The 19064-nt window shown below is 48.7% G+C and overlaps 2 protein-coding genes across 3 annotated transcripts in view; one reads left to right on the top strand and one right to left on the bottom strand.

Annotated features, from left to right (window-relative positions):
• The window catches only part of FBXW4 (F-box and WD repeat domain containing 4), a 77710-nt gene extending 76846 nt beyond the window's left edge, over positions 1–864 (top strand). Inside the window, exon 9 of the mRNA XM_081105281.1 lies at positions 149–864. Within this exon, the coding sequence (XP_080961407.1) occupies positions 149–268 (120 nt within the window). The 3' untranslated portion in view covers positions 269–864. The remainder of the gene's footprint in view (positions 1–148) is intronic.
• DPCD (deleted in primary ciliary dyskinesia homolog (mouse)) lies at positions 817–18883 on the bottom strand. Of its 2 annotated transcripts, XM_081105282.1 has the most exons (6): positions 18750–18883; positions 14765–14845; positions 8495–8619; positions 8016–8149; positions 2480–2582; positions 841–1417 (listed from the first exon to the last, which is right to left on the bottom strand). In XM_081105282.1, the coding sequence occupies exons 1-6, from the start codon at positions 18811–18813 to the stop codon at positions 1313–1315; spliced, it is 612 nt and encodes a 203-aa protein (XP_080961408.1). In that variant the 5' UTR covers positions 18814–18883; the 3' UTR covers positions 841–1312. The 2 variants fall into 2 exon arrangements, with proteins under 2 accessions (XP_080961409.1, XP_080961408.1); XM_081105283.1 differs by lacking the exon at positions 14765–14845 and having other exon boundaries at positions 817–1417; positions 18750–18831.
• Positions 18884–19064: the final 181 nt, after the last annotated feature.

The raw sequence follows: 19064 nt of genomic DNA, 5'->3' as shown, positions 1-19064 counted from the left end.
ATGGGCTGCACCTGAGAGTGGGTGTGCCTGGAGCGGTGGAGGAAGCCCACAGTGCACCTGACCCATTGCACTGGGCCTGGGAGTCCTGGGTTTGGGCCCCCCTGTCTCCTACTCGGGCCACTCTGTCATTCTGTGCCTTCCCTTGCAGGCCTTCCCGCTGACGTCGACACCCCTGAGCAGTCCGGTGTATTGCTTGCGCTTCACCACCAAGCATCTCTATGCGGCGCTATCTTACAACCTTCACGTCCTGGACTTTCAAAACCCGTGACAGGCAGGGCCACCCTAGCTGTGGGCCAGGGAAGCTAGCTACTCAGGGACCTCTCTTGCTTAGAGGGTGCAGTGACAATGCTCCCCACCCGTGCCTGTGCTCCCAGACCTGCAACCACAGTGCTTGAGCACTTAAGCCAAAGGCTGCTGACTCCTGGGACTCAGATTACCCAGTGGAACAGCCCCCACCAAGAACCAGTTGGAGAGAAGAGACCTACTGCTTTGGGGGTGAAGCTGAACCCACCGGGCCTTGCTTTCCCATCCGCCAGAGCAAGGACCTGGCCCAGAGAGGCCCCCCGCCTCACCTCACCCCTTAGAGCCTGACAGCTGAGCTGAGGTGCCCCGGCCTTCCCAGTGGTCCCTCTGCCCTCTCCCTGGAAGGGGGTGTGGCACCAGCCCCCACCTCCTCAGTCAGACCCCACCTTTGGACAAGTTTTTGGGGCTGGGGACTCATTCCTGGGGCACTATGGCCTGGTCTCCCTTTGAAACCAAGAAAGGATAAAGGAAACCCAGAAGTTCTGAGTGAGCCCAGCCTCAGGCCAGCTGTTGAGACACGCTACAATATTCATTTTTGTAAAAATAAAGCTTAATTGTTCAAAGATCTGGTTCCTCACTTGCTGGAGAGGGGACAATGGATTCAAATTTTGAGATGTACATGCTGGGAAAGAGTAAGACCAGCCTCATGGCTCAGTGTCCCAAAGAACAAAGGTTTTCTTTTTTTCAGGAAACCCTCTCATTGACCACCCACCCCTTTGGCCGTGGAAGGTCCCTAGGATAGAGAAGGGAGTGTCGCCACCAGCTCCTTCCCCGGGCGTAGGAGCAGACAGAAGTGGACAAGAGGGCAGTGTTCCCGCAGTGACTCAAAACTTTACTCAGAGAGAAGACCATGATGCAGGGGCCAGGAGTGCCCGGGGCCAGTTCTTACAGAGCTTGTAGAGCCGCTGGAAGAGAGGAGGCTGCCCTGTGCCAGAAAGGCCCGGCTGTGAGTCTTACAGGTGACAGAGCTCACTCACCCTCCATGCCGGAGGTGCAGGCTCAGGGTCCACTACTGGGTTTTACAGTCCCCATCACTGCTGTGGGCCATCTTTACCTTCTGCAGCTCCTTCTGCAGCTCTGACTCGGCCACCAGGACTTCCTTTGGCTTCTGGTACTATAGGTGGGCCAGAAAGAGGACACCGTTCCGTCACATTCTGCCCTCCACTTCACACACACACACACACACACACACACACGCTCACACACACACACACACACACACACACGCTCACACACACACACACGCACACACACACACACTTCACACACACACGCTCACACACACTTCACACACACACACACTTCACACACACTTCACACACACACGCTCACACACACACACACTTCACACACACACGCTCACACACACACTCACACACACACACTTCACACACACACACACGCTCACACACACTTCACACACACGCTCACACACACTTCACACACACACACGCTCACACACACTTCACACACACACTCACACACACACGCTCACACACACACACACTCACACACACACACTCACACACACACACTTCACACACACACACTCTCACACACACACACTCACACACACACACTCACACACACACACTCACACACACACACTTCACACACACTCACACACACACACACGCTCACACACACTCACACACACACACACACTTCACACACACACACTCACACACACACTCACACACACACACACACTTCACACACTCACACACACACGCTCACACACACACACTCACACACTCACACACTCACACTCACACACACACTTCACACACTCACACACACACGCTCACACACACACACTCACACACTCACACACTCACACTCACACACTCAGGGCCCCTTTTGATCCCTTTGTTCAAAGGTGAGGAAACTGAGGCCTACAGGGTTGACTGATTTGCTCCAAGTCACATGGCTAAGTAGGAGCAGGCCCTGGACCAGAGCCCCAGCCTGTGATTTCCATCCCTCCCCATCACCCGCTGTCAGCTTCCTCCCCGAGCCCCACCCTGCTCTCCCCATGCTGAAACAGAGATGCCTGTTCTGCAGCTAGTACACCCACGGGCTGGGGCTAGTGCTGAGGACTCCTATGGAATGGGAAGTGGGCAGGGAAGGAGGGAGGCTCTCCCTGACGCAGTGGCTAAGATGTCTGGGTGAATCTTACGGAGATGATCAGGGTGCAGTTGGCATAAGCAAAGCTCAGCAAAGAATCATCCAGAGGTAGCTGGTATCTGTCCAGATCAGTAATGGAGAACTTCTTGTAGTACCTGTGGGGACAAAAAGAGGTCATGGGGACACCCAACAAGGTGACTCCAACAATTTGCCATCAGGCCCTGTACTGCTAAGCTTCTACAACGTTCTCTCGCACTTCCAGCAGCCAGAGAGGAAGAAAGGAAGCCCACTGGAACGCCAGTATTTTGGAGCTTAGTGGCCTTGGGAAGAAAAGGATCTAAGGCCTTACGGCCAGTCCAGCAGAAGAGCAGAACTGGTCATGATTCCTCGACTAACCAGGGATTAGTGACTCATACTTGAGGTTTAGGACTACCCAGGACAGATAGCAGATAGCTCGAGCAAGCCAGCCCTCCTCTGGATCCCAAGAAAACGGGACATGTGCGCTAACCAGGGACAGAATAGAGACACCGAGGGCGACCCCCCAAAGCTGACGGGGGGCTTCCAGTGAAGACCTCAGTTACCTTTGCCTTTGTTGGGGCCTCTAAAGGCCTTATTAGCTGACTCTGCTTGCCGGCCAGAGAGGGAAGTACATCACGGGAGAAAGCTCCCTGACAGGACAAACCATCGAGCTATCAGGGAAGCTGTATCTCTGGGGCCCTGGACTGCTTTGCTGCCACAGGTCAGGACTGATGTTCCTTGCTCCTGGTCTGGTGCTTATCACACCAGAGCACAAAGAATGGCCTACTCATTGCTAGCAAGAGGCCCTTTTGGCATCTTCCTTGGAAGTGCAGCTAGGCTCTGGTCAGTGGCTGCCAGACCTGTCACCCAGGCACAGCATCACCGCTGCTGCCAGGATGTGTGGGTTGGGAAGGGAAACGCTGCAGGCAGGTACAAACACACTCGAGTGAGGGGCCTGGGGAGGATGGGGCTTTTAATACTTCAGAGGAGCCTGGTCCTTGTGGTGACAGCTACCTTGAGTCCACTTCAAAAGCCCTGATGCCCTGGGGACTCAGAGAGTTGACATCAATGTAGCACTTCTGCCCCACTCTCCCTGTCCAAATCCCTTAGTTTAGCAGAGGCTCTTCAGGGCCCCTCTCCTCCCAGGTTCCCCACTCCCCACCAAGGTGCTGGGACCCACGGCAGGAAAAGAATGTTTACTTAAAGGCTGACAGTTCAAAAGGAGTGGGGGCTGGGAGGTCCTAATGGCACCATAGGCTTGCTTTATTTTCCAAAGCTCTGCCCCAGGGAAAGGTGATCCATCTGCCTGCAAACTGGAGTGGAATGCCGGCCTCATCCTCTTCCTAGCCAGCCCGAGCTGAGGTCTTTTCCTGGGGCCCGTGGTCTGGCCAGCAAAGGTGGCAGACACTGATAATAGGGGGGAGCCAAAGGTTAAACAGCGAAGATTAGATGAGCACAAAGGCTTGTTAGGAAGTGTTAACATCTTCCTTGCAAATATACACAGGACCAACTGGGAGAGAAGCAGCGCAGGCACATGCAGCCCAGCCGAACCCGGGCCGGCCGTGTAAGGCTTTGCCCCGTAGACCAGCACTGGGACATCCTTTCTGCTGACCTGCCTTGTGTGCCCGCCCGTGGGACAGGGCACTCTCAAGCCACATTCCCCAGGCTGGGGCACTGGGAGAGTAAAGGAATCCTGGAGCTTGGCCTCATGGCAATGGCAACAAGATCTAAGGGAGCCTGAGGTGTGTGGCTGCCTCCTCTGTCCTATACCCACCATCTTTCACGAGATGAGGGGAATGGAAGCAGCGGGTCTGGAGACTCAGCTTTGTTTTGAGTCTGTTCTAACAGGTTTATTGGTTGAAGTTAAACAATTTTCCTTAGAAGCTCCTGACGGGCAATGCTCAGGGGAGTGGGGGACATCTCTCCTCAAGAAGCAGCCCCCGCCCCCATTCCCTGGCCTTGGGGTTTGCCTTCAGAGGAACTGCACTTGACTTTCTCACCAGCACCTGGACTAGAGAGAGACCTACTGTACTTCTGCAGAAACCAAAATACTCAGCCTCAGGCGGCAAACATTTCTTAGGCATCAACTGTGTCCAGGCCTTGAGCTGAAAGCCTCAGGATTTTAAGGATGAAGAAGAAACAAGGCCGTACTGCTGCCTGAGGAGACCATGCTGTATTTCTGTTCAAAGTCAAACTCTTACAGCAGGTGGTTCCTGGGCTTTCTGCAGATGCCCCAACACTCCTCCCCATTTTCATCTCCCTTCATTGTTCTCAGTCTCAGCCACACACTGGGAGGTGACATTTATTAATACTCAGTCTGTGCCAGGCACTGTTCTACACACTGATTCCTCAACACGACCCTCAGGCTGGTTACTGCCTCTCTCACCCTCTTTTACAGAAGGGGAAGCCGAGGCCCACGTCACAAACTGGGAACGGGAGGCAGTCTAAAGACAAGTGATGATCCCCCAAACCTGACCCCCCGTCTTCCCACATTCTCACTCCCAAGTAATGGAAGGCCTGGCATAAGTTCCCTGCACCTGTCCAAGGAGGGGGCAGATATGGGAGGTGGGCTCCCCAGGAATCCAGCCACCCTGCAGGTCTCCACAGCACTCTTTCTAACACATGGTGGTTTTTCTTTCTGAATCTCAAGAGTGTTCAAAAGACGTGGGAGCAAAGGCTCTCGGGAGGGCAGGCCGCTTAGCCCTGAGCCTTGGTTTCTTCCTCCTCAAACAAAGGAGCGGCCCCAGATAAACCTGAAGTCTGCAGGTGCCAGTCCAACAGGCTGGAACAGGCCGACTTTCTTCAATGTGTGCCAAAAGGACACTCCTTTTTGGCTATTTCAGAAATGACCTACCATACCCCATCACTCTCTTCCCACTGTATCACCTTCCCCATTCCCAGTCTTTTCCCAACTCATTCGCCCTTGCAGTGAACTGAGAAAGGGCACAGGTCAGGTCTTCAGAGAGAGGCACTAGAGGACAGGGCCACTGTGGACAGTCACATGGGCCATACGCCACACACCTCCAGGGGGCACCCTGTACAACTGTGTGCAGGGTTGGCCAGAACAGTCAAGAGAAGCCTCCAGCCAGTCCAGTCCATAGAAAATCAGTAGGCAAATCTTTCTTTCTTTCTTACACATCAAGGCTCTGGGCACTGTTCATCCCTGCCTATAGTAGCCCCTCCTAGAGAGTCACAATATACATTCACATACTAAAGGCTCTCAAAAGTCCTACTGAAGAAAAAGTTGTTTATTCCAGAGTTTCCTAAACTTATTTAAGCACAGAATCCTTTTCTAGCAGTGTCTATTAACACCTTCTACAGTGTTAGTATCACCGATGTCAAATCAGCCAAATTCCCTTCACATTCGAATTTCCAAAGAATTGTTGAGGACCTGCTTAAGGCTGGCCATTTGTACATACACATTTTCATCAAGTTTTCCGATCTGTGAGGTAGGCATGAGTATTCACCTGTGATGGATGAGGAAACCTTGCCCCAAATACTACAACTAACACGTGGCAGAGGCCAGATTTAAGCCGACATCCTCCTATTCCAGCAGCCGGGCTCATTCCACTTACAGCTGCCAGCTGCCAGGCTAAGGCTAAGAACCTTTCTGCACAAGCTCCCTTTACGGGAACAGACGGTGCTGCACTGGGGTCCTGGAAAAGCACTTTCTTCCTTCCCTCACCAATACCTGGCCAAGGACATGATACACTGGAATCAATTCCTTCAAGAAAAGTGACCAGCCCAATTCTTCAGGGACAAGGCAGTTATGGACAAAGGAAGCCTGAGTTTCATTAGTAACCACATTCTAGAATATTAGAACTGGGGCAGGCACAGAATCTCCCGGTGAGTGAAGAAGTAAAATCAGAGAGTAATGCCCTGGTGCAGTGGAATCTGCAGGTGCCTGGGCATTGAGACCAGGCCTAAATGTACCTTCTGGCAAGTCAGCCCATTAAGCTGATTTTGCAGATACACTTACATAATCGTTAACATATAACACAAGAATAAAAATATGTACCCTGACAATCTCCAGACGATATGATAATCAGAGAACAGATTTTAAGGAAAGTATTCTGAGAAGGCTAAACATTGCTCAAAGAAACAGCCATTACGTTCTGTTCAGTTAGTTGTAAAAAAGGTATAGGGTATTTTACTACTCCAGGTAGAATCTGAAAATGCCACTAAGCTCAGGATTAAATCGGGTTTCACGCTCCCTCTCGCCTACTTCCCAGCAGAGGGGCCTGAGGAAGGCTGGGCTGAGCCAGGCTGGGCCACTGGAGCCAATGGTTAGTGTTGGCTCCAAAGTGAGCACTGACAAACTCATCTTCCCTCCAACCCTGGCCCCACCCCTCTGGAGGCACTACTCCACCTGGCCTCACCCATCAGTTCAAAAATGTCCTCCCTCCCTTGACCCCAGAAGTGGGCCTCTAGCCATGGAGCTCCTGGCCAACAGCGCCACCTACGGCTGCATACGCACAGGAGAGGGGACCCAGAGGACCTGCACTCGGATGAATTTTTTGGTGAGCCAGCTAGCCTCTCTGCTCTCATGCCCTGGTAATCACATTTCCGCCCGATATCTGTATTCGACAGTGACCTCTGGGGGACAAAAGGGAGGCAGCAGCCAGCTCCACAAACTGCTGGGCTGCAGATTCAAGTGCTATCAGAAGCACTTTTGTTCCCAGTTTGGACCCGAGGCCTCCTACGCCAGGGAATGCTTGCTGAAGTATGGAGTTTGTTTTCCTAACGGCAATTGCTCTGTTGTCTGAAATTGCTAAATTCCACTTTAGGCACTGACTCCTGTTAATGATGAGAACAATAACGGGAATAAAGTGCCTTTTGTCTGAGGGCTTCAAAGTGCTTTATAAACGCAAACCCTTATTATTATGACTTTATATTTATAGACAAGGCCCACTGCAGCGGCTACTGGCTGCATGTACAGCAATAATCCTGAAATTAATTCATTCATCTCCACCCCTTCCCTGTCCCCTTAACCCTGCCAACGTGATGGGGTAGGGGTTTGGGGGATCCAAAGAAATAGGCAGGACCCAGAGCTGCACTGGGGAAGCCCAGGAACCACGCTGCTTCCCTGGGGGCCTGGGGACCTGAGGGATACGAGCTGGCACCACAACATCTGAGAAAATGGACTAGACCTAGCCCCTGGATCCAGAGGTCAAGGTCACAATAACCTTACAACAGAAGCACCTAAGATCACAAGTTAATAACCAGGTGATTCCCTCATCTCATTCATGCAAAAAATATTTATTGAGCCCCAGTACCCAGTATATGCCAGGTATTGGACCAGACACTTGTTTAGTTTCCCTGCCGTGATGGAGCTGATGACATTATTACAGCTGATCCTGAAGAGAGGAAACCCTTGTGCATTCATTGCCTACCGGGGTTTTAGTGAAGCCCTCCTCCTTCCCTACTTCCCTCCCTCAGCTGAAGAAAGAGGCTTCTCTGCCCTCCCCGCTCCCCAGGGTAAGGAGCAGTCTGAGCCCTAACCCAGGTCCAACCCCACCCCACCCCCTCTGCTCCAACATAGGCAGGCCACTGTCAACCACGCTGCTTACTTTTTGTTGGTTGTTCTGACAACAACACGGCGCTCCGTCTGGTCCACACAGACACTATAGACATCCTTAGGGTAGGGGAGGTTTCGAATCCGCCACTGGAAACACGTCTTGGTGTCCTTGCGCATGAAGATGGGCTACAGAAGGAAATCCAACCCCAGGACTGTTCTTGAGGAGGGTAGGAAGGGATGCCCCCGCCCCCTACAAATCTCTGCCTACAGACACAGTGGGAGACCCTCAGCTCTCCTCAGCTCCCTCTGACGCTTCCATCACGGTGACATGCCACGCCTCAAGCCCTTGCCCTGGGATGACCACGTCAAAAACCTTTGGGTATTCATTCGGGCAAACATTTCTAGAGCACTGTGCCCAGGTGGGCACACTGGAGATGAAGAGGTGAACAAGACATGGTCCCTTTCTTCAAGGGCTGGGAGCCCACTCCCCACTCAGCTCCCCTCCCAAAGACACCTGGTAGATAAACATACATTGGCATTGCTTTCCTTGATGAGTTCGGGCCCCAGGTTCCCTGCTCCGTGGGGTGTTGGCTCTCCCACCTCAATCTGCCACTGGCCCAAGGCTCCCAGGGCACTTTTTACACGCCACTTTCTGACTGGGGAGAGAAAGAAGCAAGGGAATTATGGGGAAGAAAGAGGCTCTGCTCTTTTTTGCTGAATCATCGACATCACACTAGGTGGGTGGAACAGGATCAAAGTGGGAGCTACAGGCTCCTTTGCACTGGCTTTTTGAGCAGCGACCTTCCAGACTCTGAAATCTCAGTTGAGCATTTCAACATTAGACAACCTATAAAATTCATATCATGAGTGCCCAGACAAAAGGAACATAGCTCTTTAAGAAGCCACATGGAGATAAACCCCAGTTGTGGCTTCCAGAAGGGGAAGATGGGAGGGTTAGGAAAAGGCTTAACTACTGGTAATTGGGAAAATTTGGATCCCAACATGTGTGAGTTGACATGCATTCTTTCTCTCTAAAAATGTGCAAAGGAAAAATGAATTATGAGGGTGAAATCTGAGAGACAGATTTGTCTCATGATTCAAAAAATCCAAATGTAGCCCAGATAATGTTGCTCAGTGGTTGCACGTCGACTTATGAACCAGGAGGTCACAGTTCGATTCCCAGTCAGGGCACATGCCCAGGTTGTGGGCTCCATCCCCAGTTGGGGGCGTGCAGGAGGTAGCCGATCAATGGTTCTCTCTCATCATTGATGTTTCTATCTCACTCTCACTCTCACTTCCTCTCTGAAATCAATAAAAATATATTTAACAAAAAAAGGAAGTCCAAATGTAATGTGAATTTTTTGTGAAGCAGAATCATTCTTTTATAATGCAAACAGCTATCTCTATTTTACCTTGTTTTACAAGCCAGATGTTTGCATAAAGCTTTTTTTTTTTTTTTCAAGTAAGTAACATACATTATGGAAATTGTTAAGTGAAAAAATCAGTTCAATGGACATTACCTGGAAAGCCCTGCTGGGAACCCCATTCAGCTGTGTCATCAGGGCTGCGTCATGGGGCAGCCCATCACTGCAGGGGGGCCCTCTGGAGCTGTAGCCTCTCTGTTCCTTTCCCTTCCTGCTGCATTGGGGTGTACTCCAGCCTGGGCAGCCCAGGTGCTGCTTAAGGCCAGCAGCCTTCCTAAAGCTGTTGTTAGGAGCTCAACGACTCAAAAAGGGCCAGGGCATCTGCTGCAGCTGTTCCAGTTAGCCGCTTTTTCTGGGCTGGGGGATGAGAGCTATAGTCTGATTCTCCAAATCAGGGAAGCGGTGAGTTTCTTTGAGACTTTTTGAGCAGCTGTGCCAAACCGAAACACCCTCACTGCTCTAAGTAAGGCACGCAAGCTGCACACAAAAGTGTGCTGTAAAATTAGAATTTTCCCTTGAATATGTGCTTTTACAAGGTCTGCTGCATTCTGCAGTATGATTTTATTATGTCTTAGGGCCAAAAATTCTCCCTAGAAACACATTTCCAAGTTTATAATGAAAATTAATATGGAAGAGTAAAACTTGGAAATATGCTTTATAGGCAATTTTTTTTTTCACAAATACTTCTACTCTTTTAAGTGAATGGACTGTGACCGGGAGTATATCCAAATCTACTCATGTATTATAGCACCTCGCTTAACTGGAAGCCAGCCTTCTGGGGCCTCTGTCACAGTCACAAACTCAGAAGTGACAAATGCCTCTCAGCAGCAGCTTCTTGTGACGAGACCTACACACCTCACTCTATTCTGTAGGAAAGATCACTCCTGCATTCTCACTCAGACTATGTATATAAAATAATACAAGTAGAATAGGGCAGGAAATGAATTGTTTTCCCAGGCACATTGGCAATCACATGAGGGGACAGCTCACATTCAGGGGGCAGTGTCAGAACTACAAAGCACATGGGACCATTTAGTGAGGGCAAATAAGCACCCTTAGACCCTGAGGGCATCACTATGTAATGAAATACAGTCATCACAGATCTAAATGTGGGGGTTCCCTCAGAAAGCAGCCAGTCCGATGCCTGTGGCTTTAAAATGAGAAACAGTGTTTCTTCCCTTGCCACCACTCTCCAGGGGACAGAGTATGGGGACTTATCAAGGCTCAGAGAGATAAACCAACTTGTAAAGCCAAAGCTACAATTCAGGCCCCCTAACTCCAAATCCAGAATTTGGATCATTAATAAAAGGCTAAATTATATTCTATAAATGTTCAATAAGATTGTATGCTATTTAAAAAGGTTTCTATTTATTTTTTTAAGTATCTCTACTTCTCTTTTTATATTGTAGCCTTTAAAGGAAAAGCTTTGCTTACTTGAAATATAATTTATGAGGAGTACCTAACTCCCGGGACTGGACAAGTGAGGTGCTCCTCTAATCATGGGCCTTGTTAAATCACATGTCCTAAAGCCTGAGAGCCAGTGTGGCCAGGAGCAGCAAGTCCGACCCTAGGATTTTGCACAGAAGCCTTCCCAAGGAGCACACGAAGGAGAAGGAAAATCAGCTACTCATTTCTTTACCACTGACCTTAAAAGCCACTTAGATCACAGGAATTTAGCACCCTTGGCTGTTTCATCTCTTAAAAAGAAATAAAAAATCTTGGGATTAAATTCTTTGTTAGAATGCAGAAGAAAGTCTCCCTACTCATTCCCTTATAAGATTCAATAAATGACTGTGGTAAAGTCCTGGTTATTTTTTCCCCACGGACATGGGCGTGAGTGCACACATGCAAATCCACACTGTCTTTCCTGTCGTCTTTGTTCCTGAACTCAAGGACAGCTCCTGCGGCAACAGACGACTGTTTCCACCTGCTGTCACTCTGATTTGATTATATGTTAAACCCAAACTGGTGTGTGCAAGGCAGCTCCTTGGGACGCCGTCAGATCTTCCCGGCCGAGCCAGGGCCAGTCCTTGGAAAGGAGACTGTCTTTGACCCTGTAAAGGGTCTGATGGGGAATCTATGAAGGAAGCAGCGCCTGGGGCTTCTCCTGTCGGCTGGAAGCAGGCTGATGCCCCCGGCTGCTTGCTGAAAGGAGGCCCCATCTTCCAGGTGGGCTGGAAAGTGGAGGTCCTGAAGGCCTCTTTCCCCAAAGCTCCGAGCCTGGCCCATTTCCAATGTGGGTAATTACATTCTCCCTTCCAAATACTCCCTGCAGCTTACACTGGATGCAGGATTCTTCTTTTCTGCCCTAAAACACTGCAGCGTTGCTGTGTGGCTATTAAACAGCTGCCACGTCCCATCCCCGAGGAGGCTGAAGGGAATCGAGTGGGTCATTTATAAAGCTGGTGAAGTGCTTGGGAATGAAAGTGCTCAATATCCTCCAACCGCAGCCTGGGGTGGTTAGGCTGGCGGTCAAATACCAAAGCAGATTAGGCCAGTAATCCGAATGTAATCGTTGGGAGACGGCCTGCCCTTCAGCCTCTGCCCCACTGGACATGCTGTGTTCTTCTGGGGCTGGTTTGATGTTCCGATCATTGTTATGGGGCCCTTCAGTTTTTTCCTCTATGAATACATACAGCATTCATTGTGGGGGTAGGAATGAATAGCATTGACAGGGTAGAAAAAATATGACACTACTATGCTTATTAACACCAACTGGAAGAACTCTGTCCTAGACGGATGCACCATTGGCAAGTCTTCCTCTGTAAATTACTTTCTGGGTTTTTCTAACAGAAAACCACTTTGGCCAATTATCAAATATGTATGATTAGCTTGAAAAATGGAAACTATTCCCATTTACGGCCACAAAAACCCTGTCCATATTCTACTTCATAAAATGCACAAGTAAAAGTCAGCTCAGGCCCTGGGAGTATTTATATTTAAAAGTTAATAATGATCCCCCTGGTCTGGCTCAGTGGGTAGAGCATCGGCCTGCAGACTGAAGGGTCCCAGGTTTGATTCTAGTCAAGGGCACAGGCCCGGTTGCAGGCTCAATCCCCAGTAGGGGGCGTGCAGGAGGTAGCCGATCAATGATTCTCATCCTTGATATTTCTATCTCTTTCTCTCCCTCTCCCTTCCTCTCTGAAATCAATAAAAATATATATATATTAAAGTTAATAATGAACAGTATTTTGCAAGGGTAGCTGGTGAGGGTGAGGGTGGGGTGGGGTGGGGGTAGAGATGGGTAAGAAAAGGATCAGCTGCTCAAAGGGTCTGGTGGTTCTCCCTGCCCATCTCTGTCCTGTTCCCACCAGCCCCTCCTCAGGTTATTCTGAGGAGAGCAAAATTTAGGAAGAAGAAAACAAAACAGGATTAAATATTCTCACTCCCAGCAGTATGTTGTTGAGAACTAAAGCACTGGCTCTTAATCAGGCAGACCTGGTTTAAATCCTAGCTCAGAAGCTAACCAGCTACGTGATTTTCAACAAGGCGCTTAACCTCTTGCAACTCCCCCCCCCCCCCTTTTTAACTGTAATGAGGACAACAATACCTACCTCATTGGGCTGTAATGGGGATGATTACACGAGATAATTCACACGAAGCACTTAGCGTGGTACCCAATAGAAGTTATGGTATTACTGTCATTATTAGGTAAACTTTAGCCAAACCATGTTCTCTGATGAACCTCCATTTCTGCTTTTAAGAAAAAGGAATTTGGAGGCCACTGTCTATCCTCTACTTTCCAAGAGAAGCGGCAGGTTAATATAGGATGCTACCAATGAAAAAACCTGGACTTTTTTTTTTTTTTTTTCATTTTAATTTCATGTGCAAGCACAACCAAAAGGCCTGGGTTTTATTTGTTTGTTTGTTTTTACAGCCACAGCAGCTACAGCTGTTTGATTTGCTCTGTATGGAGAGGAGAGGTGACGCTGGGGGCTGGGGGAGAGGAGCTGCAGCTAGCCCCCGGCCTGGTGATGGTGGTGGTTAGCCCACGTGGCCTCGGCTTTCATACGCTCGCCCCGTTAGGCACTCCAAGGCCGTCACCCCCGGGAGTGCTATAAATTACAATGCATTGTGAGGATATTACTACTGTATTGGTTTCCACCAAATCAGTGTCATATGCTAAACACATCAAGATTTTTAATAGCACCAGACTAAACCAATTGGGACTAGAGCCCAAGCAGCTCATAATAAGGAGAGATCAACACTTCACTCTGTGGCTGAACATGCGCAGGACACACATTTTAAGACTGGAGACTAAGAGAATGCAAACCAGTGTAATCTGTATTGTCGGTTCTGGACATTTATGAGCTGTCAGAAAAAGGGAAAAAGAAATTCCCTCACCAATACTACCTGTCGATCAGTCCCAGGAAGAAATTAAAGTCAAGAATAATGACAAGAAAATAACCCAGTCCATGATTCCATCATTGGTCTTAGCAGTTCAGGTAGAACTTAATAAAGAGACTAACTCCCACTGCTGACAGCCTCAGGCCCTGGGTCAAAGAACCAGCCACCTAGCTCTGGGAAGTGAGTTAATGCTGATGTACAGATCTGGGAACAGTGAATGGACAAATCAAATAATTCCCAGAAATCCAAGCTGGAGCCTCTATTCATGAGCCTCTTCTTAAAGGAAAAGAGCTGCAGAAACACAAGGTACAATGCTACAAATTACCATTTCTACCCCCTATACCAAGGGTCCTCAAACTTTTTAAACAGGGGGCCAGTTCACTGTCCCTCAGACCGTTGGAGGGCCGGACTATAGTTTAAAAAAAAAGCTATGAACAAATTCCTATGCACACAGCGGCAGCAAAAACACCCGGCGGGCCGGATAAATGTTTTCGGCGGGCCGCATGTGGCCCACGGGTCGTAGTTTGAGGACCCCTGCCCTATACCTTTGATTCATTCTCCAAGATAACTGTCATATTGAATAGTACTAACACTGAGGCAAAGTCAGAAGCTGCTGCCTCTGATACTTGCTTGTTTCTAGTGTGGCTTCAAAAAAACAAGCAAAAAACAAACAAAAAAACCCACAAAAAACTGTAGTGAAAACGTGCCCTTACCACTATTCAGCCTACAAGGTTCACTTCCAGTTGCACCTTCTCTGAAGTCTTTTCCCAACAGATTCTCCACATCCCCATTCCCACCTTGGAAAAACGACTCACTCTCTAATTTGTTTTGGGTTGAGTGGTCAAACGAACTCACCTCCGGTGTCCAGCCCTGGCCTCAGATTATTCTCAGGGACAATCTTGCTTCAAAGGCCTCAGTCTCCCCTGGCTCCACATTTGGTGCAGGGCTCCTCCCGCAAGCCTCAGGCGCGGCGTGTGCTTAGGTCATCCCAAGTGTCCCGAAGGGCCTGCTGGGAGACCCTGTCACTTACCAAGCAGTTCACTTGTCTTCTCATCATATTCTTCGGCCATTTCCTTCCCGTCTGGGAACAAATAGTGCACCTTCCTTCTCCCTAAGCACAAAGCAGAGGGTGCTTAACTCCCAAGCCTCCCCTTGCCTTGTCCCTTACAGATCAGGGGTCTACCTGGGAGACACCACAGCCTCGGGCTTATTGAGAAGCCCTCCCAGGGCCTCGCACTCGTTGCCAAACATCGCCCATCATTACTTTAAGATATGTCCTGGGACTCTCTTCCTTTCTGAAGATTTCTCTCGATATATCTTTGCTCTCCTGTTCCTCTACCAGCAATAGCTCCCTATGTCTCTCCATCTGTTAAGCTTCTCCTTGCTCTTCAAAACCCAGCTCAAATATCACTTCCACTGGGAAGTCTTCCTAAACTATCACTCTGGCCACCTTGGCAAAATTTGCTTCCCTGTTCGTGCCTTTCTAATGCTTTATTTATATCCATAGTGGAGAATTTACCATATGGTATGATACGTTTAAAAGCCTCTATCTCCCCAGGAATGATATCATGTTTATCTTTCTCTCCCCAGTTTCTAAAACCAAGCTTATATTCTCGGGATATTAAAGTGGGCTTCCCAACTAAGTACTCCTCCTAACCATGCCATCGTTTTGCCTTGTGCACACCTCTAGGCCATTCCTATCACACAGACACACAATGTTAGTCCCCATGTGTTTCCTTTTTAAAAAAAAAAAATACTTTTTTTATTGATTCCAGAGAGGAAAGGAGAGGGAGAGAAAGATAGAAACATCAATGATGAGAATCATTGATCGGCTGCCTCCTGCACGTCCCCTACTGAAGATCAAGCCTGCAACCCAGGCATGTGCCCGTGATTGGAATCAAACCAGGGACCCTTCAGTCTGCAGGCCGATGCTCTATCCACTGAGCCAAACCAGGTAGGGCCCCATGTGTTTTCTTCATAGCATTTACCTTGGTTATGATTTTATATCTGTGTGAATTACTACTGCCTGTGTCTTCTACTAGATAAGATGGATTTATCCCCCCTGCCTATGGCTCCCCTAGTACCAAGCACAGTACCTGGCATATAGAAGGAGCTCAACTCAATATTGATTGAAAGAAAGGGTGAACAGTGATTCATCTTTCACTGAAAGAATGAAGGAACCCAAGGGAGTATGCCAGCCTGTCTCTTCCATCAATGTGGTGTAATCACAGCATTTTTGTAAAGGTGGCTCTGCCTTTTCCCCTATATTTACAGACTGGTAAGTGGATATGGGTAGGCTCCTCAGTGAGACTAATAACAGAGGACTAATGCCCAGTAGGCAGGTCCAACATACATTTGATGAATAAGAGCCCCAAGGCCCTTAACCAAAGTATTAGCCAAAACTTGCAATTGTATCCTATCTACCAAGCCTTTTTTCCTGTTCAATTCACTCCTCTGGGACATTGTTCTTTACAGTTGTTCCTAATATATTCTGGGGAAACTCACCCCCCAAATTGGCATGTCTTTCAGCAGGCCCCTAGGTCACACCATCCGTAATCATTTAGATGGCTCAAAGAGCTGGAAGGAGTTTTTCTGTTAGGAGTGATACAAGGTGTTGCCTGTGAGTAGCTGAGGGTGTCTGGCCTGGAGTCCAATCTTCAGTCCAGGCAGGATGCAGTGCTTACTACTGGCCAGCTACTTTGTTTTTTGTTTGCATTTAATTATCATTTAATAATCCTATGGGCCCCCATTACCTGTATTTCACAAATGAGAAAAATTGAGGCTTAAAGGTCATGCAACTTGTCCAAGGTCATAAAGCTAGGACATGATGGGTCCATGCTTAAACACACTTGAAGCCTAAGTCCATGCTCTAATAACCATCCTAGGATAATTCGTATGGCTTTAGGTATTTTTAAGGTTGACACCATTCCATGGGTTTGCTGGTCATTTTCTAGTGAATTACCTGTTTAGGCCTTAGCCTATTTTCCTTAGGTACTCATCTTTTTCTTACTAATCTAATTGAGCTTTGGATATATTAACCATGTGCCATATATATTAGCCACATGTCATACAGGCTGCAAATATTGTTTCAATTGCCTTCTAACTTTGTTTAAAGTGAATTTCCCCAAACAAATGGGAGCATGTGTGTGTGTGGGGGGGGGGGAGGGGGGGGTTGGGGGGTTGGGGGTTAATGGGGGGAATGAGGAAAAAAAAAATGTATCCTAAGGGTAAGAAGCCTATGTACACAAAGACTTACCAAAGAGAATGTTCACTACAGAATCTTTTGTAAGAGCGAACTGGAAATAGCCCAAACATTTAACAACAGAGAATTAGCTAAATATATTAGCCCTACCATGAAATATCATTTGGGTATTAAACACAATTTTGACAATTGGTATTTCTTTCTTTTTTTTTATATATATGATTTTTTTAAATATATTTTATTGATTTTTTACAGAAAGGAAGGGAGAGAGATAGAGAGTTAGAAACATCGATCAGCTGCCTCCTGCACATCTCCTACTGGGGATATGCCCGCAACCCAGGTACATGCCCTTGACTGGAATCGAACCTGGGACCCTTCAGTCCGCAGGCCGACGCTCTATCCACTGAGCCAAACCGGTTTCGGCGACAATTGGTATTTCTTATATAGAAACATGTTTATGAATATTTTTATATTCTTTTACACTGATCTGTATTTTCTAAATACCATACAATAAGCATAAACTTAAAAGTTAAGTTTATTTTTTTAAAAAAGTGCTTAATTTTTATACAGTCAACTATTTTTCCTTTGTGGTTACTACCCATAAGTTGTACTTAGAATATCCTTCTTTACCCAAAGATTTTTAAAATATTTATTTATACTTCATTCTAACACAGAATGAAATTACTGTATATAGATATGTATATATGTATGTTGATAAAAAATTTTTAAGTATATTGGTATGATATTTTATTAAAAACTATCTGTGAGTGGTGTGGCAAGAGGTCACTAGTTCGATTCCTGGTCAGGGCACATGCCCGGGTGGCGGGCTCGATGTTGTCTCTTTCTATCTGCTCCCAGGACACACCTTGGCACACAGTAAAGCCACTCTAAATGCCGTGTTTATAACAAGCAAATGAGCAGCTGATTTTAATTTCCATGCTTCCCTGATTGGCCTCTGCCTGTGGCTGTGAGTCCCCAGTTGGTAACCTAAAAGCTACAGGAATTTAGACCTAATTCATTCTGGCTACCAAGTGGGCCCAGGAAGGGACCTTGAAGTTCAAGGAGGGCCTGCACTGGCCAATCCTAGCGTGGAAGTCAGGATTCCGTACACCTGTGCCCGTCTCTTCCCGGAACAGCCCCAGGCCCTTGCTGTCTCCCCTAAAGACTCAAGGAACATTTAGAGGTTCACTTACAAACAACTTTACAACTGGAAAGCACCTCAGAGATAAGAGGGAGCCCATCCAGCTCATTTTGCCGATGAGGAAATTGAGGTCCAGACAAGTACGGAGAACAACTGGAGAGCCCGGGGATTTAACGGCAGAATCGGAACTAGAACCCAGGTCTCCCGCCCTTCCCAGGCACCAGGCTGCCTTCAGCAACAGAACCCCAGGACTGAGGTTCATGGGATCCCGGGTCAGTTGTACCGTCTGGTTGGGGATCTGGGACTAGTCTAAAACCTTCTGGGATCGTTTCCTCTTCTGTACAATGGGGTGAAAAATTAACAGCCTTTCGGGACAGCGGTGCGGAGCAAATGCCACCATGAATGTGAAAGGAATTATGTGTTATTAGTAGCACCACTCCGAGCGGAGCGAGGTGGGATACAGGCCACCAGGGGGTGTCCAGAGATGCGTGTTCCAGTTACGTCACCTCTCTGGGCCTCAGTTTCCCCATCTGCAAATGCAGGACCTGACTTGGGTGGCGGCCGCGACGCTTGCGGCTCTGCGCCGGGCGCCGAGGCCCTTCCCGAGGCGCGAGCGCGGAGGGCCGGACCCGGGGGGAGGGACGAGGGACCTCGCGGGGCGCCTCGAATTACCGTCCTGCAGCAGCGCAGTCTTCTCGGCCGCCCGCAGGCTCTCCAGCCAGCCTGTCACCGCCATCTTCCCTCCGCCGAGCCGTGCGTCGGACCGCTACCATGACGACCGGCCCGCCCAGGGTCACTTCCGGATGACCCGGAAATTGTTCTGGTCATTTTCCTTCCCCCTCCCCGACCCTCCCTCCATCCGCTCTCATTGGCTGCACTGCTAAGTAAGTCGTAGTTTACTCTTGCTCGACCCCTGGGTGCCTTGCTGGGCCTGAGGCGGACCCTGCCCCGGACCGAATCCAGGGGCTGGGGCGGGGCCCTCCAGGC

The sequence above is a fragment of the Myotis nattereri genome (assembly GCF_964212035.1).
Source record: "Myotis nattereri genome assembly, chromosome: 13".
NCBI classification, from domain to species: Eukaryota; Metazoa; Chordata; class Mammalia; order Chiroptera; family Vespertilionidae; genus Myotis; species Myotis nattereri.
Note: the sequence above shows the minus strand (reverse complement) of the source record. Positions and strands in the feature narration are given on the sequence as shown.

Bases quoted from the DNA above. Each gene is read 5' to 3' on its own strand.
- DPCD (XM_081105282.1), bottom strand. From the start codon at position 18,813: ATGGCGGTGACAGGCTGGCTGGAGAGCCTGCGGGCGGCCGAGAAGACT. The intron at 8,620-14,764 runs GTAAGTGACAGG...TTCTCTCCCCAG, and splicing joins GAAGACAAGTGAACTGCTTG to TCAGAAAGTGGCGTGTAAAA. The intron at 2,583-8,015 runs GTAAGCAGCGTG...TTGTCCCCACAG, and splicing joins GTCAGAACAACCAACAAAAA to GTACTACAAGAAGTTCTCCA.